Source organism: Ovis canadensis, chromosome 9 (assembly GCF_042477335.2).
Source record: "Ovis canadensis isolate MfBH-ARS-UI-01 breed Bighorn chromosome 9, ARS-UI_OviCan_v2, whole genome shotgun sequence".
In the NCBI taxonomy this organism is placed as follows: Eukaryota; Metazoa; Chordata; class Mammalia; order Artiodactyla; family Bovidae; genus Ovis; species Ovis canadensis.
The window spans coordinates 66294856-66319748 of record NC_091253.1 but is presented as its reverse complement, the minus strand read 5'-3'; the positions used below and the strand labels follow the sequence as shown (position 1 = coordinate 66319748).

The window sequence follows — 24893 nt, the reverse complement described above, 5'->3', positions numbered from 1 at the left end:
CGCGTAGGGAATCAGGGTTTGGACTTAAAATACTGTGCTTTCGGGATTTAGAATTAAAGTAAGAGTAAATGGCAGATGTAGTTGTTTGTCACTTTAAACAAACAAACTAATAAATAAAAGGGAAGAGGAAGGGAGTGAAAGACCATTTCCTTACCAGCAATCACACAGTTTATTGTCTAGGAAATAAAAAAGAAGAAAACAGAAAGGAAGAAAAAGAAAGAAAAGAGCCAGTTTTGTGTACTGTTGAGCACACAGATGTTCCACTTGGCAGCCACACAGGACTAGGCAGGATCAGGGTTTGTGCAGACGTAGAATGTGAGGCCTCTTTGTTGGAGACGAAGTGTTGCCTGTGGTGGGAATCGCGGCAGTGATGGGAAAGTATCGTGATGTATTGTTGAATTACGGTGATTTTCAATAGAGACAGTACATTAAAGTAACTTTGTGGGCAGTGGATTGTTCCAGCCAAGCCTGGCTAATAACACACTCATCTTGGCAAACTCCGTTGAAAAGGTAGAGCTGGCGTAGGTTTGTGGTCATGGAGCCTGTTCCGTACTTGGGCATCAGAATTCCTTTTGCAAGCACTAGTTTTTAACAACCGGTTTGTTTCACATCATCCCACAAAAGAGTTTGTGAATGTAAAGTTAGAACTGTAACCAACTTTTCAAATGGAACTCTTCTGTTTTTGGATAATTACTAAACTAGTCTGTTTCTGAATTGTTGTAGAAAATATCTTCTTAATTGAGTTGCTTCTTCTCAACCCACTGGATCATTTGGGATGAGCTTTTGTTACAAAAAAAAAGGTGCATGGCTTACATGTTTTACATTTTAGCAATCTCTTTGTGTATAGCTGGAGTGTGTTTTTGTTTAAAAATAAATGTTACATTGTGAAATGCTTGGACCATGTGTTTTAAATCTAATCACTAGAAAGCAAAAGTGAGTATATAATTTGCTTGCCAGCGTTTTCTGTCCTGATTTTCCATATGGTTTACCTTAGATGCTAACTGTATTTTAAGGTTAACATTTAAACTTGAAGGATTGATAATTGAATTTTTTGTTGTTGTTCCTTCCTTCCCCGTGTTTATGTTAAATATCATATTGGGTGAGTTTTTATGAACTTTTAATTGCTTATATAAAATCTGAATGAGAATGGAAAGGAAATTTTTTTAAAGTAGTAAAGACTAGTACCTTTAAGAAACTCCTAATCAAATAGGGTTGTTGAATGAGAAACTGAACTAGTGTGTACTTGAAGGTTCATGGAGATTCAACTTGTATATTCATAGACTTTGTCAGAACCATAGATACCTACCTAGTTAACTCTTTCTTTTGGCAAAAAACGTCAACTCTCTTTTGGAGACTCAGAGAAATTAACCAGGAATATTCTCTTTGTTAATGAGGTGTCAGAACCTGATTGTAATGCTCTTAATTCTCATATCTTAGTCCTCTCTTGTACATCCTTCAGTGTCATCAAATCAAAGAATGTCCATTTACTACTCTTGAGCGATCCATCAAATATGTTTTTTACCTTCAAGAAACATAAGCATATACTCATTAAAACTTGCTGATAATGAAAGACTTAATAATTTAAGATAATACTGGAAGCTGTATCTCAAAGCAGTACTTTAAAGGCCAAAGGAACTGTGCAAACAATAATTATCCTTGAAACTCAGTAAAAGGATATATGTCTTCAGGCTGTCAAGGAAAATCTTTTTCATAGAAGTTGAGTTTTGAGGTAGGTCTGGATTTTCTTGTCTGCCTCACTGGTGAATTTCACTCAGTCTCTAAAATTTAACATAACTTTTAGTTGTTCTTATGGGTTTCCTGACATTTTTTCCCCTAAGAGAATTCTCTGCATTAATATATACTTCCTCTAGTATGGACTTCCCTGGTGGCTGAGATGGTAAAGTGTCTGCCTACAATGTGGGAGACCTGGGTTTGATTCCTGGTTTGGGAAGATCCTCTGGAGAAGGAAATGACCTCTAGTATAAATGCCCTCTAACCTCTAGTATCAGTTCAGTTCAGTTCAGTCGCTCAGTCGTGTCAGACTCTTTGCGACCCCATGAATCGCAGCATGCCAGGCCTCCCTGTTCATCACCATCTCCCAGAGTTCACTCAGACTCACGTCCATCGAGTCTGTGATGCCATCCAGCCATCTCATCCTTGGTCGTCCCCTTCTCCTCCTGTCCTCAATCCCCCCCAGCATCAGAGTCTTTTCCAATGAGTCAACTCTTCGCATGAGGTGGCCAAAGTACTGGAGTTTCAGCTTTAGCATCAGTCCTTCTAAAGAAATCCCAGGGCTGATCTCCTTCTGAATGGATTGGTTAGATCTCCTTGCAGTCCAAGGGACTCTCAAGAGTCTTCTCCAACACCACAGTTCAAAAGCATCAATTCTTCGGCGCTCAGCCTTCTTCACAGTCCAACTCTCACATCCATACATGACCACAGGAAAAACCATAGCCTTGACTAGACGGACCTTAGTCGGCAAAGTAATGTCTCTGCTTCTGAATATGCTGTCTAGGTTGGTCATAACTTTTCTTCCAAGGAGTAAGCGTCTTTTAATTTCATGGCTGCAGTCACCATCTGCAGTGATTTTGGAGCCCCCAAAAATAAAGTCTGACACTGTTTCTACTGTTTCCCCATCTATTTCCCAGGAAGTGACGGGACCAGATGCCATGATCTTCGTTTTCTGAATGTTGAGCTTTAAGCCAACTTTTTCGCTCTCCTCTTTCACTTTCAGTGTTCCACATTTCATTGTTGGGCCAAGGATGAGGTATGGGCAGATGGGGAGGAGGGAATAGTTTAGGGAAAGGAAGCAGGAAAAAGGAAATCCTCATGGGAGATCAATTACCCAAAGCATCATGACTCACTTTGAGCTAATATAAAGTGGCTCAGCAGTAAAGAATCCTGTAATGCAGGAAACATGGGTCCCATCCCTGAGTCGGGAAGATCCCCTGCAAAAGGGAATGGCAACCCACTCTGGTATTCTTGCCTGGAAAATCCCATGAACAGAGGAGCCTGGTGGACTGCAGTCTATGGGGTTGCAAAAAAGTTGGACACAACTGAGCAAATAAATAGCAAAATGTCTTGAAATCACAGATTTATTCTTCATATCCTGAATATCTCCTTGGCATATAATGGCAATAAATATGTTTCAAATAAGTTTAACATTTGCATGTACTCACACAAATAAGAATTCATAATAACACATTGTTATGTACTGAACTGTCTTCCCCAAATTCATATTTTGAAGCCCTGGTTCCCATTATGACTATGTAGGGCCTATGAGGAGGTAATAAAACTTAAGTGAGATCAGGATGAGGTTAAGACATTAAGGGTTAAGTGGGGTTAATATCCAGTGGGATTGGTGTCCTTATAAAAGTGTTCGGGGAAACACACTGACTGAAGCTGCCCACCCAGTCCAGGCGCCATAGTAACTATTAATATTTGCATGAGTTATTTGACAACAGGAGGTTCCAGTAAGGAACATGAAACAAACAAGCCACCACCAACCAGAAGAGGAAAGGTCAGAAGGAAACACCATGTATCCTACCTCTTCCCAGAATCCTTCTCACTGGCATCTGTCTTGGCTGAGCAATTCAGGTGCCACCAGGAAGGACCCAGAGTGATAGGCCAGACAACCCAAAAACTAATCCCATCACCATGAAAGCCGAGATTGTGAGCCACGTGGCAGAGCAGTCCTCCAGGTGCCCTTGCCTACTGTTCTCTGCCTGGGCGCCCCTTCTCAGTAAAGTCTCTTTGCTTTGTCGGTATATGTTTCTCCTCAGATTGTTCATTTCCAAGTGTTAGACAAAAGCTCCATTTTTGGGGGGGGTCCCTTTTCCTGCAACAAAAGGAGGGGAGAGAGTCCTCTCTTGCTGTGTGCAAGAGCACAGCAGTCTGCAAGCTGAGAGAGTCTCTTCCAGAGGCCAGATCAGCCAGAACCTTGACCTTGGACTTCAGGCCTCCAGAACTGTGAGAAAATGAATTCCTGATGTTTGAACACCTAGTTTTGTTACAGCAGCCCAAACACACTAGTATGCACTTCCGTGAACAAATGTAGGAGCAGACATTGCTTTAGGAAATCTCAGAAGCCATGCCTCCCCAGATCCCACCACACATCTCTGAAAACTTTTGTCAACCGCTGTCTATCTCCATAAGAATCCAACTCCATTTCCAAGGCAGTATGCCAGCCCAGAGGACCTTGCAGCCAGGCTCTGCCAATTATAACAGGAAGTAGGTGACTCTGCACTGGCATAAATTGTTTGTTAAAACAAGAATACAAGCAGTGTATTAAAAGATTCAGCCAAGTTCTACTGTGATCCTGGATGAAGTGTAACCAAGACACGCAGCGTTATCAGTAGGATTAGATCTTTGAGCCTGGATTGTGGTGTGCCAACACAGGTGTATCTGTGCAACACCCTTGCCCACGGATAAGTTCCTACTTAGCACTTCAGTCCTCCACACCCAGCGTCTTTCCATCCTCATCTCCTACAATTCACTTTCCGAAGAGTAGCCAGAATGATCTTAAAAACAAATTTGGTGGTGCGTTTCCCCACACCCTTTCCATTGGCGTCTCAGGCACTATGGGTGGCCTGCCCTCTGCCTTCCTGTCTGCCATCTGACTCCTCCCAGTGTCCCTGTCACTGGGTGCCCTCCAGCCACAGTGGCCTTCTCTTGCTTCTCTCGACATGCCAAGTTGTCCTTGCCTTTGAGCCTTTGAATTCACTGTGCCTCTGCCTGAAAGTCTCTGTCCCATCTTTACACAGCTGGCCCCTGATTTACTATTCTGGGCTCCACTGAAATGTCACTCTTCAGAGATTCCTTCCTTCACCACCCCATGATATGTCTCCTCTCTATAATAACCACTTTATTTTAATTTTCTGCATAGCTCTTAACTCCTGTCCGATTTGTTTGTCTTTTCCTTCCTGCTACAACATAAGCTCCATGAGCCAATGAGCACTGGAATCTTGTCTTTCTTGTTGGTTACTCCAGCCTGTGGAAGAGTGCCTGCCACAGATGGGCCTTTAAGAAATATTTGTTGAATGAATGAAGCAATGAACAAACTGACAGGTTGGAGCCCCGGATCCCTGGCAAGCACTCACACGGGCCACCTTTCTCAGGGTTCATATACTGTTCTTGTATCCTTAGTCGTAGGAGACCTGCTAGCCACAGAAAGGCCATTTAGGGCCTAGGAACACATTTCTTCATCAAGAGTCCAGCTGCATAACCAATAGATAAGCAATCGACATCCGTCAAAAGTTAAACCTAATCTCTTTCAGCAGGAGATCTTTGAAAACATTTTTTGTCTACTGGTGTCTATCCCCAGATCAACCCACGTGCCAGCTCAGCTTGCCGGCCCCAGTGAGCCTTACAGCCAGGGCTGTGTTACTTGTGACAGAGCAAGTTATATGCCTGAACTATTGCTTTATTAAAGCAAGGCCTGTCCAAACTTGATTCACACTGAATGCTTCCTCCGTCCTTTATTTGCATTCTCTTGGACATCTTCTCAGCAGTCTTAGGAGGTAGATACTGTGGTGATTCCCTTTTTACAATAGAGATAACCTTGCCCAGCATTACATAATGATCATAGAATTGTTTGCATAAGATGAGTAAGTTGGGGAACAGAATTGCTTTTAGACACTGTCAGTTTATCATGGTTCTAATTATCACTGAACAGTAAACCAATAAACAGTGGCTTTCTTTAGCTGTTAGTAGGAAACAATTACTTTTCTTAAATTGGAAGCAAAAAAACCCCAAAATCCTCAGCTGGCTGAGCAGAAGCCTTTGGTCACCGTGCAGTCATGTTCCTGTTCTGCTGGGAAGGACCCAGTGATCGAGCAGCATGTGCAGCATCCTGTAACCCACTGACAACACGCAGGCTGCTCTCAGGACTTTGAATACATCCGTGTGGCACTGAGACTGGAGCTCAGTTCAGACACATAAGACTGGTGGTGGAATGCACTGGGGTCAAATGTAGACTCCCAGTTTACAGAACCAGTTGCAGAAGTTTTGTGCAGCACTTGGGGATTTCTTTGGAAGGAATGATGCTAAAGCTGAAACTCCAGTACTTTGGCCACCTCATGCGAAGAGCTGACTCATTGGAAAAGACTCTGATGCTGGGAGGGCTTGGGGGCAGGAGGAGAAGGAGATGACAGGATGAGATGGCTGGATGGCATCACTGACTCAATGGACATGAGTCTGAGTGAACTCCAGGAGTTGGTGATGGACAGGGAGGCCTGGGATGCTGTGATTCATGGGGTTGTGAAGAGTCGGACACCACTGAGCAACTGAACTGAATGGAACTGAACTGAGAATGTATATTCACTGTGTGTGTGTGTGTGTGTGTGTGTGTGTGCGCGCACGCACATGCTCAATCACTTAGTTATGTCTGACTCTGTGACTCCACAGACTGTAGATCGCGAGGCTCCTCTGTCTGTGAGATTTCCCAGGCAAGAATACTGGAGTGGGTTGCCATTTCCTTCTCCAGTGTATTGATTATAGCCTTCCACAGACGTGATCAAATGCCTGTTATGTATAGTGTAGCACAGTGCTACAAAGTAGAGGTTTAAAAGTATCACATTAACATAAATTGATTAAGGAGAGGACCGTAGGTAACAGGAAATGGTAGCTATATTTAGCTTATTTGTCACTCTTCTCATTTGTATCCAAGCAGAAGTGAAGTGAAAGTGAAAGCCACTCAAGTCGTGTCTGACTGTGACCCCATGGACTATACATACAGTCCATGGAATTCTCCAGGCCAAAATACTGGAGTGGATAGCCTTTCTCTTCTCCAGGGGATCTTCCCAACCCAGGGATTGAACCCAGGTCTCCCACATTACAGGGGGATTCTTTACCAGCTGAGCCACAAGGGTATTCTATCTGAAACAAAATTTAGCTGGCCATCTGGCAAGCAGTCATGTCAAGAAGCATGATTTAAGGTGGGAGGGGGGTTCATGTTTGGGAACGCATGTACACCCGTGGTGGATTCATGTCAATGTATGGCAAAACCAATACAGTATTGTAAAGTAAAAGGGAAAAAATATATATAAATAAATAAAATAAAATCAGAGAAAAGAAAAAAAGAAGCATGATTTAGTTTCAGATTCAAGCCAGAGGAATAAGTTAATTTTGCCTAACAGATCTTGCTATCCAGAAATAAGTCCAGGCACCAAAGGAGGTGGTAAGTCATTAATGAGAGTAACTGTACTTCATGCTCTGAAAGAGTTAAGTACTGAAAGGTACACTAAAAATTGATTTAAAATTTTTTTTACTGCATACCCTGCCTACCTTCTGACTGTTTGGTTGCTCTTTCTTTAACTTGCTTTCCAGCTTTTGTGCTTCCTGATAGTGGGAGACCTAATAAGTATTTTGAGTCATAGACTCATAAAATTTTAGAAATGAAAGGAATTTTGGAAGTCATCTAATTCAGCCCTTACTGAATTCAAACTCCATCATGAGATGACCATGCCACAGTGCTCATCTGTCATGAAAATTCCCTGTGATTTCCTCTAGTAATGCACAAACCAACCAGTTCCCCTTCCAGCCAACTCTGTTAGAAGTTCTTCCACATATTAAAGCTGAATCTGCCATAAATCTGCCATCCCCTATAACTTCTAACTATTTTTCTTATTTCTGCTTTCTTGGAGGCATATGAAATAGATGCACAAAATAAATATTGTGACCTCTTTAGTAGTAAAGACTTCCAGATTCTTTAGACAGGTATAAGATCCTTCTCTACTTTTTGTTCAAACTGCTCCTTCCCTTAATTTTTCATTCACATACTACAAGATTCTTTGACTGTCTTCTTTCCAAACAGATGACAGTTCCCTAGATGTGGTCAGAAAAGTGAAAGGAGATTGGAATTATTATGTGGGAAATATAATGCGGAACCTGTACTTTGTTGTTTTGTTGCTAAGTCATGTCCAGCTTTTTTGCAACCCTCTGGGCTGTAGCCCTTCAGGCTTCTCTGTCCATGAAATTCTCCAGACAAGAATAGTGGAGTGAGTTGCTATTCCATTATCCAGAGGCTCTTTCTGACACAGGGATCAAACTCAGGTCTCCTGCATTGCAGGTAGGTTCTTTACCATCTGAGCCATCAGGGAAGCCCCTTGTTTAGAGAGAAATACATATTAATCTCTTCAGTTTCATAATAGGAAAGCAACTTTGCTTATCTCATATTTGATATTTAAAATGTGCAGTTCTAACTTTGACTTTCTATGTAATGTCTGCACTGCATGCCCTTGTTAGGGAAACTAAAGCTTGAATTGACCAAGATTCAGGTCAGTCCCTTGACTGGCATGAACCATTTATCTGGAGTTTGACTGAGACAGAGACTCAGAGAATGTAACTTATGAATACTGTAGCCAGTGCTTTTCAAGCCAGACTCATTTGAGAAGTTTTTCCTAAATGTGCATGAATCTCCAGCTCTACCATACTGATTTGGATGGTGTAGGTCTGGGTTAGACCCCAGGCATCAATATTTTTATAAAAAAAGGAAAGAAAAAAATTGTAAAAAGCTTCCACAGCCAATTGATTGTGTTTTGCCTCTCAGCTCTGACTCCCTGCAGAGTGATAAGTCTGTCCCTGTAAATTATAAAGTAACTTCTGAATTTTATTATCCTCATCCTCAGCCCCAGACTCAGACTCAAAGAATGCCTTCAGTCAGTTTTGTCTTCCTTTTGTTTCTTTTGTATATATTGAAGGCTGCTGTCAGATTTGTCCATTTGAGCAATATTCTAGTTTATATTTGAAATTATTATCCTTTTAGTTATCTATTACACTTTATATTATATATAAGAATCAATGTAATGAATTTCATAATACCTATTATTTATTGAGTATGTACTATGTGCCATATGGGTTAAGCATCTCAGCAGCTTTACCAAGTGTTATATACTCACTTTACAGCTAGTAAGCAGTCCAAGGTTTCCAAGGTGGCTCAGTGGTAAAGAATACACCTGCCAATGCCGAGATGCAGGAGGCGGGGGTTCGATCCCCAGGTCGGGAAGATCCTCTGGAATAGGAAGTGACAACACTCAGTATTCTTGCCTGAAAAATTCTGTGGACAGAGTAACCTGGCGGGCTATAGTCCATGGGATCTCAGAGTCGGACATGACAGCAGCTGAGCACTGAGCACCCAGGCAAGCAGTCCATACGAGCTCAGTGTCTCACGCTCAGTCACGGTCAGATCTAGACCTTTCTATGACATTTTAAAACTCATATTCCTTCCTCTGCTGTACCCTGACAAAACTTATCTCTGACAATAAAATTATGTATTTTCTTCTCTCATAAAACAAAACTTGTATACCACAAGTTATATCCTTTTTTTCTTGGATACTCCAATTCTAGTTCCAGCTTTGATCTGATGTTAGTTATCAGCATATCTCAGGTGCCTGAAGGCATTTATTCCTTCTGTTTCCTTTGGATTTTTTTGTCCCTCCAAATATATATATTCTTTTTTATTGCATATGCATATTCTGACCAGCAGCACTTTTTTTTTTTTCCAGAAAAATAGACTCTATATAGTCATTAGGTTTTAGGATATTTCTTTCCCTAATTTCTTGACACATCTTATTTTGCTAACTCTAAGAAAAGTTTATAACTATCATTATTTATGCTATATGTAATATATTATATTATGTGCATGTTCCATATTATTAAAAAGTGAAATATTTTATTGGACATTTAAAAATGTTTCATTTCATAAAATAAATCAATGTTTGAACAAGAGATAAAGCTTGTTTGTGGTACAAAATACTAACTAGCAGGGCAAGGTTAAAAAGTGTTTGGTTTAAGGGAAAGACAAAATCATATGTTTACCATAGAGTTGCAGAAAAAGATTAAATTCCAGGATGATTGCAATTTGAGGAAGTACATTTTAGCATTATGAACAGTAAATTTTAATCAGTTGAATTATTAGAGTTATAATTATTGGAATTATAGAAAGCTAACACTTTCTACCTTTATTTTTTAACTGTGGCTGTTGTGCTTGATAAGACAGAATAGTTAGTATGGTGGTGAGTCAATCTCATAGGCATCCTACAAACTGAGCAGAAAGAAGCAGCAGACTAGAAACATAGTCAAAGAAACCCAGTGGATGGTATTTGAAAAAGGGAGACACATCTGAAATATACCAAAGAGCCTGCATAGAAAATTTTACTTGTTAATCAAATATTTAAGACTGCAATAATATCATATGTAGCTAATAAAAAGTCTTAACATTTTGCATTTTGTATGTATATTGAATCAATTTTGCACTCAGTAGCTCTCGGCGCTGTATTAGTTTTCAAACACTTTAAGTTGTATAAAAGTAGAACAAAATCATTGAACTGCAGAAGACCTTAGGTCTGTTCTAAGCTTATGCTTTTCAAAGATGAGGAAGTTGATGCCCAGAGAGTTCAATTAAAGGAGAGTATAATACACACATCCCTTCACACTCGTGTGCAGGCACTTTCCCTCACAGATGCATGCGCAAGGCACACACGCAAAGTACTGGCTTCACAGAGAGGCCAGCATTACTGTGCACGTTTGAATGAATTAGAAAAAACAAATAGGGAGTAATTAAATCATTAAAGATATCTTAGTTGTTTCTCTCCAAAAAAGAAAAGAAAATTTTTTTCCCAAAGTCTTAAAACTTTAAAATAACAAAATCATAAGAAAATCAGGAAAAGTTCTAAAATATTTTAACTTGTTGGGATGAAAACATAGATGGTTAATGATTTCAAAACAACTGTTCTTGAAATCTCTGTGAACTTTGATTATAGTAAGGCAGCTACATTGACTCCCAAAGGCAGAATTCCTTACAAAATTCTCTTTGGATACTGAGATTCAATCCAAGACTTGTATTTGCCGGCTTTGTATTATTTAATTTATGTATATCAAAGAACTAGTCAAGACACTGTCTCTATTTTAAGTCTATGAGAACCGTCACCAGCCTGCACTGACAGATGTTAAAGAATGTGGAAAGAATGTCAAAACCCCCTCCTTAGAAAAGTTTTTAAACCATGTCCTTAATACAGAAATGCAAAACCAGATTTAATTGCCCTTTTCCTAAACAGCTCAGACATGCAGACTCATTTACTGCAGCATATGGTCTGCGAAAGTGCACATTGGAAGAGAGCAGTCATGGTGAAGGCTGAGATTGAATCCGTTTAGGCTGGAATTCACAAAGATCCAGCAGAGGCAAGCATTCAAAGTTAAAGAAACACATTGACCAGTGAAAACATGGGCTATTTTCATTTTGAACGTACTCACTGGAGATGTCCTATTCGCTTTCAGGACAGCAGTATTCAACGTTTCTAATATGAAATGCAGCATTTCTGAAAAACTAATATCTAAGGTTTTTTTCCTCCTAATTAAAAAAAAGGTATGAAAAATAGACAACCTTGCATAAAGTCACACAGTTTCAGGTTTGGGGTTTTTTTTTTAATAATTTATTATTTGTTACCACTGAAAGTAACCATTTTTCTAATTAAAACAATGACTTGGGTGACAGCAACATGGTTTACATTTTATTTTAAAGGGATGACATTATGAGACTACATGAAGTGGTAACTTCTTATCACTCCCAAAGGGATTAGGTTTACAGTTCTTGGAAGAAGTCAAGGTAATTGAGAACTGAAGAAAAGGAAGACAAAAAAAATCTAAATCATCTTATACAACTTTGTGGTATTGGCAAATGATTTCATGTATCTTAATTTTCTACGTATAACGTGGAGTAAGCTGTCTTTACATGGAATTTTGTTTTAACCTCTAAATATCTAAAAGACAGTTCAATTGCTATGTGTCTAGTGCAGTGTCATGCAGATATGAGGAAAAATATAAAAGGTAACAGAATGGAAAGAAACACATGAGCAGTTAGGAATGGCAAGCATGGATCTAATGGTTTACCCTTGCTGGAATCTAATTAGGAATAGCTATTTATTATAACAAATAACTTCGAAGTGCTATTTTTCCTGTAAAACTAGAGTTTCTGTCAGTGATATGTTTATATATTTGTAAGACAAGTATTTTACTATTTTTATTGTCAATTTGAAGTTGTCTACAGCTGCACTGTCAAGCGGCTGTTTAAATTTAATTGAAATTACATAAAATTAGAAAATTGCTTCCTCTCCACATTAGTTATATTTCAAGTGTTCCATGACCACATTATATAGAATGTTTCTGTCATTATAGAAAGTTATGTTTTGGAATTGTTGATATTTTAATTAAGTTCTATTGATGTATTCCATTGAAAGTCAAGAAGATAAATTGTATATTTTTGGGTAGTAGGTATGTATGCCAGTGTTCTTAGTCACTCAGTCATGTCCGACTCTGGGCAACCCCATGGACTGTAGCCCACCAGGCACTTCTGTCCATGGGGATTCTCCAGGCAAGAATACTGGAGTGGGTTGCTATTTCCTTCTCCAGGGGATCTTCCTGACCCAGGGACTGAAGCCAGGTCTCCTGCGTTGCAGGCAGATTCTTTACCAACTTAGCTAGGAGGGAAGCCGAGTTTTATCAATGTATTCCATTGAAAGCCAAGAAGATAAATTGTATATTTTTAGCTATCAGATATAGAGGAGACTGATCTCCTTCCAGTGCAAAGAATAAGCCAAAGTTGAAGCTGTAAAGAAGATACATTTAACCTATGTGTGTGTGTCTGCATGCTAAGTCACTTCAGTTGTGTCCAACTCTTTGCAACCCCATGGACTATAACCCCCTAGTCTCCTCTGTCCAGGGGATTCTCCAGGCAACAACACTGGAGTGGGTTGTCATGCCCTTCTGCATGAAATCTTCCTGACCCAGGAGTCGAACCTGCGTCTCTTACAGGTTGAAATTGGCAGGTGGGTTCTTTACCACTAGCGCCACCTGGGAAGCCCTTAACCCATGTAGCAAGACACAAAAATGAAATGACGGTGTTGCTGATGACAGTGTGATTTTTCTGAAATTGTGAACAACTCTTGGTAACATTTTGGACAAAATCAGTCTTCCCTTAATTTACATTGCAATCTCATTCTTGAAAATATAGTGTTTACTTAAACTCTTATTTAAAAAAAAAAAAACAACCTTTAAAAAATATTCAGCAAAAAAAAAAAATTTAGCAGACAGAGTTCCAGGCTTAGATCATTGCAATCAGATTTTATCAATGGCTAGCAGAACAGCTCTTGCATGGAAGAGTTCCTTGCATTACACAATGTCTCCATCCCATCCACTCCTGCTAAATGTCAGCCTGATCTTTGTGACAACCAAACAGCACCTCTGAACATTTCCAACACATCTTGATATAAATATTTGGTATAAATAAATATGGTGTAAATATTCAAGATGGTAGCCTCCTTCAACTTCTTAAGATTGTCATCTTAAGCCTGTTCTTTTGTTGCATACATTTTTAAAATTAATTTTTCCCATGTTTTTTATTTTTTAATTAAAGTGAGGAACCTCTTGATGAGAGTGAAAGAGGTGAGTGAAAAAGTTGGCTCAAAGCTCAACATTCAGAAAACGAAGATCATGGCATCTGGTCCCATTGCTTCATGGCAAATAGATGGGGAAAGTGTCAGACTTTATTTTTGGGGGCTCCAAAATCACTGCAGATGGTGATTGTAGCCATGATATTAAAAGACGCTTACTCCTTGGAAGAAAAGTTGTGACCAATCTAACAGCATATTAAAAAGCAGAGACATTACTTTGCCAACAAAGTTCCGTCTAGTCAAGGCTAGCCGGTTTTTCCAGTAGTCATGTATGGATGTGAGAGTTGAACTATAAAGAAAGCTGAGCTCCAAAGAATTGGTGCTTTTGAACTGTGGTGTTGGAGAAGACTCTTGAGAGTCCCTTGGACTGCAAGGAGATCCAACCAGTCCATCCTAAAGGAAATCAGTCCTGAATATTCTTTGGAAGGACTGATGTTGAAGTTGAAACTCCAGTACTTTGGCCACCTGATGCAAAGAACTGATTCATTTGAAAAGACCCTGATGCTGGGAAAGATTGAAGGCAGGAGGAGAAGGGGACAACAGAGGATGAGATGGTTGGATGGCATCACTGACTCAGAGAACATGAGTTTGGGTAAACTCCTGGAGTTGGTGATGGACAGGGAAGCCTGGTGCGCTGCAGGCAGTGGAATCGCAAAGAGTTGGATGCAACTGGGCAACTGAACTGAACTGATAGTTAATTAACAATATTTTATTAGTTTCTCATATACAGCGAAGTGATTCAGTTATATATGTTTTCTTATTCTTTTTCATTATAGTTTATTATAAGATACTGAATATAGTTCCCTATACAGTAGGACCATGTTGTTTATTTATTTTACATATAGTAGTTTGTATCTACTAATCCCAAACTCTTAATTTATCCCTCCTCTCTACCCTGTTGCATATTTTTTAAATTGAAAATATTATGCTGCTGTGCACCTAATTCTCTTTAAGACTTGTCCTTGTTCATTCATAATAGGGTTAGACTTAAGGAAGTGACCAGGGGTAGTAAAAGAAAAACTCCATCTTCACTTGCATATGCTGTGAACTTTTGTCTTATTTACACTAGAAAATGAGGCTGTGGTAGAGGCTGGCTCTACCACTTACAGCTGTGTGGCTGCAAGCAGTGGCCTGGTGAGCTTGTTCACTGAAGTCCTAAGTTTCCTTAAGAAACACATTGGAAATAAAACAACAGAAATAATTATAAGGCCATGTTGGTGTGTAGATAGAATGAGAACTCCTTCCTTTTACCTCAGGAACTATTTATTGTTGTTGTTCATTTATTGTTGTTGGACACGACATACCTAAGTCGTGTCCAACTCTTTGCATCCCATGAACTGCAGCACGCCAGGCTTCCCCGTCCTTCACCATCTCCGCAGTTTGCTGAAACTCATGTCCATCGAGTCGGTGATGCTATCCAACCGTCTCATCCTCTGTCGCCCCCTTCTCCTCCTGCCTTCAGTCTTTCCCAGCATCAGAGTCTTTACCAATGAAATGACTCTTTTCATAAGGTGACCAGAGTATTGGAGCTTCAGCTTCAGCATCAGTCCTTCCAATGAACATCCAGGGTTAATTTCCTTTAGGACTGACTGGTTTGAGCTTGCTGTCCAAGGGAGTTTTGGAGTCTTCTCCCAGCACCACAGTTCGAAAGCATCAACTCTTCAGCACTCAGCCTTCTTTATGGTCCAACTCTCACATCTGTACTCGACTACTGGAAAAACCATAGCTTTGACTATCCAGACCTTTGTTGGCAAAACAATGTTTGAATACACTCTCTAGGTTTGTTATAGCTTTTCTTCCAAGGAGCAAGCATCTTTTAATTTCCTGGCTGCAGTCACTGTCCGCAGTGATTTTGAAGCCCAAGAAAATAAAATCATTGTTTCCACTTTCTCCCCTTCTATTTGCCATGAAGTGATGGGACCGGATGCCATGATCTTAGGGTATTTTTTTTTAATGTTGAGTTTTAAGCCAGCTTTTTCACTCTCCTCTTTCACCCTCTTTGAGAGGCTTTTTAGTTCCTCTTCGTTTTCTGCCATTAGAGTGGTATCATCTGCATATCTGAGGTTGTTGGTATTTCTCCCAACAATCTTAATTCCAGTTTGTTATTTACCTATCCTGGCATTTCACATGATGTACTCTGCATATAAGTTAAATAAGCAGGGTGACAGTATTCAGCTTTGTCATATTCCTTTCCCAATTATATTATATGATTATATTATATCCAGAAATATAAACAGACTTAAAATCTAGAACAGAACTTCTTAATCTTAGAGGTCCATAGATGACCTTCAGGTAATCTGTGAGCCTCTTGAAATTGTACCCCAGTTATGTTTATGGGCATTTGTATGATTTTTAGGAGGAAGAGTCCACTGATACAATAAAAGGAATGAGGTAAAACTAATTAAAAGAATAATTTTTATGTGCGTGCATGCTGAGTAGTGTTTGACTCTTTGCGACCCCATGCACCCCATGGACATGCCAAGGCTCCTCTGTCCATGGAATTTTCCAGGCAAGAATATGGGAATGGTTTGCCATTTCCTCCTTCAGGGGATCTTCCCAACCCAAGGATCAAACCTATGTTTCTTGCATCTCCTGCATTGGCAGGTGGATTCTTTACCAACTGTGCCTCCTTGGAAGTCCGAAAGAAAAATAAAACCTCATTATAGAAAAGGGCTTCCCTGGTGGCTCAGATGGTAAAGAATCCTCCTACAATGCAAGAGACCCAGGTTCAATCCCTGAGTCAGGAAGATCCCCTGGAGAAGGCAATGGCAACCCACTCCAGCATTCTTGCCTGGAGGATTCCAGGGACAGAGGAGTCTGGCGGGCTACAGTCCGTGGGGTCACAAAGAGTCAGACATGACCAAGTGACTGAGACACATAGGAGACAGAGGAGGCAGAGTCAGTTCCATACAGAAAGGGATATCTGACAGGTTCGAGGTTAAGTCTGCTATTGAAATGGTACATTTTAAACGAAGAAGAAAAATTATGAACCTATTGAAAGGATCATCTTCCCCTTCCAAGAAATAGTTGTGTGCTAAAAATAGATTCGTTGAACTCCATGAAGAATTAAGGAGTGATAGGAGAAGGTATCTTATACATGCTCAATGAATGTTAGTTACCATAATCAATCACCACCACTGCCACCACCATCACCATCAAAACAAACCCAGTGGCAGTAGATGTTCCAGCCTTGGCATGATGGAGGGGACCAGAACACTCTCAGGGGATACAGGTATATGTGAGGCTGATTCACTTTGCTCTCCATCAGAAACATCAGCAGTGTAAAGCAACTATACTCCAGTTTAAAAAATTATGACTACAGGAAAAAAAATAAGAACACTCCCAGATATAATTTCAAGTTACAATTAAATCAGTTAAAGGATTTCTACAGACAGTAAGCTTTGGGGACGCTCAGTTGTGTCCGACTCTTTGTGACCCCATGGACTGTAGCCTACCAGGCTCCTCCCTCCATGGGATTCTCCAGGCAAGTGTACTGGAGTGGGTTGCCATTTCCTTCTTCAGGGGATCTTCCCAACCCAGGGATTGAACTGGTTCTCCCGCATTCCAGGCAGGTGCTTTAACCTCTGAGCCACCAGGGAAGCCCAGGAGAAGGTAAAATTAGACAGCTCTGCCTGCCCCTCAGTGTTCACTGAGCCCCTGTCAAAAAGAATACCAGAGTGGATGAGTCACTGTGACCCTCCTGTGACTCACCATATATTTCTACTTTATTGTATTCAGGTATAATGTAGCTAAAAGGTGGGGAAGTGTGGACCATTAAATGTGGCGTGAATGTGGTGTGTAGTTCTGTGAGTTTTACTTGCTTTTGTTCAGTGCTAGTTTGCCTCACATCCTCAAAAGAAATTCAACATTCATTTCAAATAGTTGTTTTCTTTTTGGTAGGACATTTATAATAAATTTTAAGAGAGGAATATTTATACCATTAAAATAAGTAAGATTTGAATCAAAGCAAATTATTGAAAGAAAACCCATCCCCAACGCTTACTATCTGTAGAAATCCTTTAACTGATTTAATTGTAACTTGAAATTATATCTGGGAGTGTTCTTATTTTTTTTCCTGTAGTCATAATTTTTTAAACTGGAGTATAGTTGCTTTACACTGCTGATGTTTCTGATGGATAGCAAAGTGAATCAGCCTCGCATATACCTGTATCCCCTGAGAGTGTTCTGGTCCCCTCCATCATGCCAAGGCTGGAACATCTACTGTCACTGGGTTTGTTTTGATGGTGATGGTGGTGGTAGTGGTGGTGATTGATTATGGCAGCTAACATTTATTGAGCATGTATAAGGACTTGGCAGGTGTTAACTCATTCTATGCTCATAGTAACCTGAAAGTGAAAGTGAAGTCACTCAGTCCTGTCCGACTCTGCGACTCCATGGGCTGTAGCCCGCCAGGCTCCTCCATCCATGGGTTTTTCCAGGCAAGAATACTGGAGTGGGTTGCCATTTCCTTCTCCAGGGGATCTTCCCAACCCAGGGATCAAACCTGGGTCTCCCGCACTGCAGGTCGACTCTACTGTCTGAGACACCAGTTCAGTTCAGTTCAGTTCAGTCACTCAGTCGTGTCTGACTCTTTGCGACCCCATGGACTGCAGCATGCCAGGCCTCCCTGTCCATCACCAACTCCTGGAGTTTACCCAAACTCATATCCATTGAGTCAGTGATGCCATCCAACCATCTCATCCTCTATCATCCCCTTCTCCTCCTGCCCTCAATCTTTCCCAGAATCAGGGTCTTTTCAAATGAGTCAGCCCTTCACATCAGGTGGCCAAAGCATTGGAGTTTCAGCTTCAACATCAGTCCTTCCAATGAATACCTAGGACTAATCTCCTTTAGGATGAACTGGTTGGATCTCCTTGCAGTCCAAGGGACTCTCAAGAGTCTTCTCCAACACCACAGTTCAAAAGCATCAGTTCTTCGGCACTCAGCTTTCTTTATAACTCAACTCTCACATCCATACATGACTACTAGAAAAACCATAGCCTTGACTAGACGGACCTTTGTTGACAAAGTAATGTCTCTGCTTTTTAATATGCTGTCTAGGTTGGTCACAACTTTCCTTCCAAGGAGTAAGCATCTTTTAATTTCATGGATGTAGTCACCCTCTGCAGTGATTTTGGAGCCCCCCAAAATAAAGTCAGCCACTGTTTCCACTGTTTCCCATCTATTTGCCATGAAGTGATGGGACCAGATGCCATGATCTTCGTTTTCTGAATGTTGAACTTTAAGCCAACTTTTTCACTCTCCTCTTTCACTTTCATCAAGAGGCTCTTTAGTTCTTCTTCATTTTCTTCCATAAGGGTGGTGTCATCTGCATATCTGAGGTTATTGATATTTCTCCCGGCAATCTTGATTCCATCTTATGCTTCTTCCAGCCCAGCGTTTCTCATGATGTACTCTGCATAGAAGTTAAATAAGCAGGGTGACAATATACAGCCTTGACGTACTCCTTTTCCTATTTGGAACCAGTCTGTTGTTCCATGTCCAGTTCTAACTGTTGCTTCCTGACCTGCATGTAGGTTTCTCAAGAAGCAGGTCACGTGGTCTGGTATTCTCATCTCTTTCAGAATTTTGCACAGTTTATTGTGATCCACAGAGTCAAAGACTTTGGCATAGTCAATAAAGCAGATAGATGTTTTTCTTGAACTCTCTTGCTTTTTCAATGATCCGGGAGATGTTGGCAATTTGATCTCTGGTTTCTCTGCCTTTTCTAAAACCAACTTGAACATCTGGAAGTTCACCTGGAAGTTCATCTGGTGTCATTTGAGACATCAGAGAAGCCCATAATTATTATTTCCATTTTACAAATGAGGAAACTGAAACAGAGGTGAAATAACTAGCTCAGAGCTGCATGTTTAGGGATGGAGCTGGACACGTTTCTAGTCATCTGGTTCCAGAGTCTACAGTCTTCACCACCTCATTGCCTTTTCTGGATATTTATACTTAGGCCAATATCTTTGACTGAAAGGAGCATTTGGAAACTGTATGAACAATGCAGTCTTGGGGAAAGAGTGTACTGACATATTCGTTTTAAATGTTGTTATGTGAAACAATGGAAACCCGAATGGGAAGACTAAGTGGTATAAGTGATTATCAGAGACTGCAGTACTGGAGGGTCACCTCAAATTACATTGGCAGAAATGGAGTTGTCTGAAATACATCAGTCATTTCTTTACTTCCCTCTAATGAAGTATTTCAAACTTAAAGCAAGGATAAACTCCACATTAATGATATGGCTGCTGTTCCTGTGAGTGAGGACTACCAACCTTTCCATGTCCTGGGTTTCTCAGAGAGAACAGTCTGTGTGTGGGAGAGTCAGTCCCGCCCCAGTGGTCACCAGGCTTTGTTCAGGGGGCTCTTTTAAGGCGCATTTCTCCATTATAGATTGTCACTGCCTGGCTTTATTTTATTTTATTTTGTCAATCTAAATTACTCATCCTGAAGTTTGTTGGTTTTGTCATCACTTGTGGAAAACATGTTACTCTCAAAGGCTGTTCATGGTGGCCACAGAGTCCATCAGAGGTCCTCGTTTTACTGGTCCTTTGTATGTATGTAGGATGCCGTGCCTTGTATATAATACAGGTAATTCTAGGCCAGATTTTTCTCAAATGCTGATCAGAGAAGACTGCATCTGTGTTACCTGGGGAGCTTTAAAAAGGCAAATTCCCCTGCAGCCCCTCCCTAGGTGAGCACTGAGGAACTCAGGATGTGAAAAATCTCAGCATACTGGCCTCAGATCACTGAGATACCTGTGGAAGGAATGAGTTCAGTGAGCCCCGACACCTGAGTCTTCCCATACATAGAAAAGTAGAAAGCACTAACTTCCTGAACTTTTGAGATAATCTGGTTTTCTTTAATTCACAAAAATACTTTTGATGTTCAGACTACCCGCCCTTTGTTGCAAAACTTCTGTATAACCTGACTCCTCCCCGCTCCTTGCCCCTCCATGCCCCTGCCTCCTCAGAGCAGTTCTCTCAGGGTTACTGAGATGCTGTCTCCCAGGCTTGAAGTCCTAAAAGTTCCCACTGAATAAAACATAACTCTTAACAAAAAAAAAAGCAAATTTCTGAGTCCCACCCTAGATTTGCCAACTCTCTCTAGGGTTGCTTCCCTCATTTGCATTTTTAAGGAGCACGGCAGTTGCTTTTGATACATGAAACATATAGGTCTCCTCGGGGTACTATAAGAGAGACAGATGAGATGAAAGCCCTGCCCTTAGTGAGCTTATGGTCTGTTAGGGAAGATAACATGTAGAAGTAATGCACAGTGAAAATCAAGTACCATAAAAGTAGAAACAGCTACTTCCAGACAACTGAAGTCAGAGAATCTTCTAGAGGTATTTTTGTTGTTGTTGTTTAGTACACAGTGTGGGTGATTCTTGATTCATTCAGCACACGTAAAGGCCTGCAGCTCGCTTTTCATTTCGGTTACCAACTCACTGGATAGCTTCTTAAATTTCCATACTTTTTAGAGATGAAGGCAAAACTTTCATATTATTAAAGGCTCCTCCACCTAAACATAGGGACAGCTTTGCTTTCCATAAACTACCAAGCATACTGGACACTCATGGTATTTCTGATCTTATTTTTGTAACAGGAGATTGCTAACATTTACAAGACACAGGACTGTCTCCACTGAGAGCTGCCCGTTCAGTGTGACTACACCCAGATAGCGTGTCCCAAATGTTTGTGCATGTTCAACTCTTTTCATTAAAAAAAAAAAAATCACTGTTCCCCTTTATCATGGTCAGTTTATTGTCCAACTCCGAACAATGGAAGGAGAAGAAAACTAACATTTATTAACCACGGTGCACCAGGCACTGTGCCAGGCAAGCTTCAGGGAGGTTGAGTAAATGAGCTGGGCCACACAGCTGCTAAAGCCAAGAGAATGGAGTACCTAGACTGTCGATGAGGTGGTGGCTTTTGTCAGCAAGCGTCTTGTTAATTTATTGACAAACATTTGCATTCCTGCTGCATTGGCCCTGGAAGGATACAGATGTGAACACAGTGACAGATCTTGGGGAGTGTTTGATCTAATAAGAAATCAGAGATTTACACCCATAACCAGTAGAGGTGAGTGAAGGGTACTAACATTTGTGCTTACTTGGCTATGCTGTTTTTCTTGGGAATTCCAGTGACAGAATCTGCATTCTGATAAGGAGAATGTGGAAACTCTCAAGGGCTGCGTTTGATACATTCTACCTGGATACCTGGGAACCAACAGGACTTTTTCATAAGGAAGGTCCAAGCAGTGCTGCAGTGCAAAAGGCAAAGAGGAGTAGGATGAGAATTTCTGTTTTCTGAGAGTATAAAGCTAGGCCTTGCTATTCTAGGATATCTCTTCAGTTATTTTAAACAAAGAAGTATGATCTGTGCTATCACATGCAGACACCCACGTACATATATATAAATATACGTACAGAAAGACTAGGAAGTGTGACTGACGTCATGATTTTTCAAATTTTACAGAAGGACATTTTGTTCTGTAATCAGAAAGAAAAATGACTTAGAAAAAAGCCAAATAACCTCCAGGTTTACTTGATGAATCACCTATAAATTCCTCCAGAATACCTAATCAAACATTATGTGGAGACTATTCATTGTAGGCTCTACCAAAATCATTTTCTCTTTTTGGGAGAACTCTGTTTCTTCATTTTCTGTTTATATAAAATTATTTTAATTTTAAAATTACCTTAGTACTTGAGGTGTATATTTAGATGTTTTTAAGAAAGAGTTGTGATTTTCATTCAGTAACAATATTTTTACTCTACCATACTTTTTCATAATATTGATATTAAGCTCTTAAAATGATTGATCAAGGAAGAAAGATAAATGAGCATCAGTTTTCACTTGGTATTGTGAAATACTTGAATATTTTTATTTTTACCAAATTGAGCCATCATACATTGTGGGGCCAGTGTTATATTTTAATTACAGTGCAGTCAATCCCCTATAGTAAGTATTTGGCAGTGAGACTTTTTTCCATTTTGTTTTTCAAAGAAGATACTAATTTTAGAAGACAAAATGTTTCTGAAAACATTTTTTCCCCTTGATACTCTTTGACTTTAAAAATGAATGACATTAAAATAAATGTCAGTTTCAAGGACCAACTTGTTTGAATTTCAGTTTGGAATACATTTTCATTTCAGTTATAAAATCTTTAAAGGTGACTTTAACATAAGAATTCTGATACAACTAAATAACTTTTCTATCAAAAACAACTATTTCCCTGATGCCAGTGTTAATTTCCTTATCTGGAGCCAACACAAATTAGAATTAGAACTTGAGTTTGATTTTAGTTGTTCATTTTATGATATGAAGAACTAATGGAACTTTTTTCTTACTGTTTAGGAAATACCAGAAAGGAACCAGAGTCCGGCTGCGACTATTAGATCTTGAACTTACATCTAGGTTCCTGGGAGCGACAACAGATACAACCATCCTAGAGGCTGATGCAGTTCTATTAGGACTCCAGGAGAGTAAAGACTCAAAATCAAAAGAGGAACATCGTGAAAAGTAAATGAACTTTGCTGAGTGCTTTCGCTCCTTTTATGTTGAATGCAGATATTCAAGAACACAATTAGACAGTTATGAATAAATGATTAGAAAAAGACATAGTAAATGAAAGCTATAATTATAGCTCTTATATGTTAGAATTTTCTTTAGCTGTATCTCCCCTCCCCCTGTTTTTATGCCCGTTCTTTCCTTTGATTGGAATAGTATAAACTGTACTGAGAAATTCTGTCCTTCAATAAATATGTTTTGAGTGTTCACTATGTGTATGCCACTGTTCTAAATACAAAAGAAACAGTGGTAAACAAATCAGATGAAATTGCTTGCCTATTAGGGCTTACCTTTGGCTGGGGAAATTGACAAGTAAGTAAAATAAATAGCATGTTAAATGGTGATGAGTGCTAAGGACAAAAATACAGCAGAAGGGGCAGAGGATCTGAATAGACATTTTTCCAAAAAAGACGTACAGATGGCCAAGAGTTACATGAGAAGGTGCTCAGCATCAGGGAAATGAGTCAAACCATGAGATCCCACCTCACACCTGTTAGAATGGCTGTCATCAGAAGGCAAGAAGTAACGAGGGTTGGCGAGAATGTGGAATTTTAAAAGGGAATCATGGTGCACTAGCTATTGGAATGTCAATTGGTGCAGCCACAATGGAAAACATTATGGAGGCTCCTCAAAAAATGGGAAATAGAATTATCACATGATATAACAATTCCACTTATGGATATTTCCAAAGAAAATGAAAACATTAACTCAAAAATATATGCACCCCTGTGTTCATTGCAGCATTACTTACAATAGCTGAAGGTACGGAAGCAACTTAAGTGTCCACCAGTGAAAGAATGGATAAAGAAACATTTTCTCTGCAGGAAACCCAGGTTTGACCCCTGGATCAGGAAGATCCTGTGAAGACAGAAATGGCTACCTAGTCCAATATTCTTACCTGGAGAATTCCATGGACAGAGGAGCCTGCCAGGCTACAGTCCACAGGGTCGCAAAGAGTCGGACACGACTGAGCGACTAACACTTTCAAGTGTCCATCGATACATGAATGGATAAACTGTGATATACATGCACACACGTGCATCATATATATAATGGAATATTATTCAGACATTAAAAAATAAGGAAATCTCGCCATTTTTGACAACATGGATTGACCTTGAAGGCACTGTGTAATGTGAAATGTCAGACAGAGAATGATGAAACTGTATGATCTCACTTATATGTAGAATCTAAGAAAAAGAGCTTATGGATATAAAGAATGTATTGGTAGTTGAGGGCAAGAGTTAATGGTAGTAACAGTGGGCAAAATGAGTGAAAGCGGTTAAAAAGTATAAACTTTCAGGTATAAGATACATTAGCCATGGGGTTGTAATGTACAGCATGGTGACTATAATTACTAATACTGTATCGTATATTTGAAAGTTGCTAAGTTTAGTGTCAACAACTCAATGGACACAAATTTGAAGCAAACTCCAGGAAATGTTCCATGTCCAGTTCTAACTGTTGCTTCCTGACCTGCATACAGGTTTCTCAAGAGGCAGGTCAAGTGGTCTGGTATTCCCATCTCTTTCAGAATTTTCTACAGTTTATTGTGATCCACACAGTCAAAGGCTTTGGCATAGTCAATAAAGCAGAAATAGATGTTTTTCTAGAACTCTTTTGCTTTTTTGATGATCCAGTGGACATTGGCAATTTGATCTCTGGTTTCTCTGCCTTTTCTAAAACCAGCTTGAACATCTACAAGTGCATGGTTCACATGCTGAAGCCTGGCTTGGAGAATTTTAAGCATTACTAGCGTGTGAGATGAGTGCAATTGTGCAGTAGTTTGAGCATTCTTTGGCATTGCCTTTCTTTGGACTTGGAATGAAAACTGACATTTTCCAGTCCTGTCACAGGCCACTACTGA

The 24893-nt window shown here is 40.0% G+C and overlaps 1 protein-coding gene across 1 annotated transcript in view; it reads left to right on the top strand.

The window, feature by feature from the left end:
• MRPS28 (mitochondrial ribosomal protein S28) overlaps positions 1-23235 on the top strand; it is a 104192-nt gene extending 80957 nt beyond the window's left edge. Inside the window, exon 3 of the mRNA XM_069601082.1 lies at positions 22814-23235. Within this exon, the coding sequence (XP_069457183.1) occupies positions 22814-22982 (169 nt within the window). The 3' untranslated portion in view covers positions 22983-23235. The remainder of the gene's footprint in view (positions 1-22813) is intronic.
• The last annotated feature ends 1658 nt before the right edge of the window (positions 23236-24893 follow it).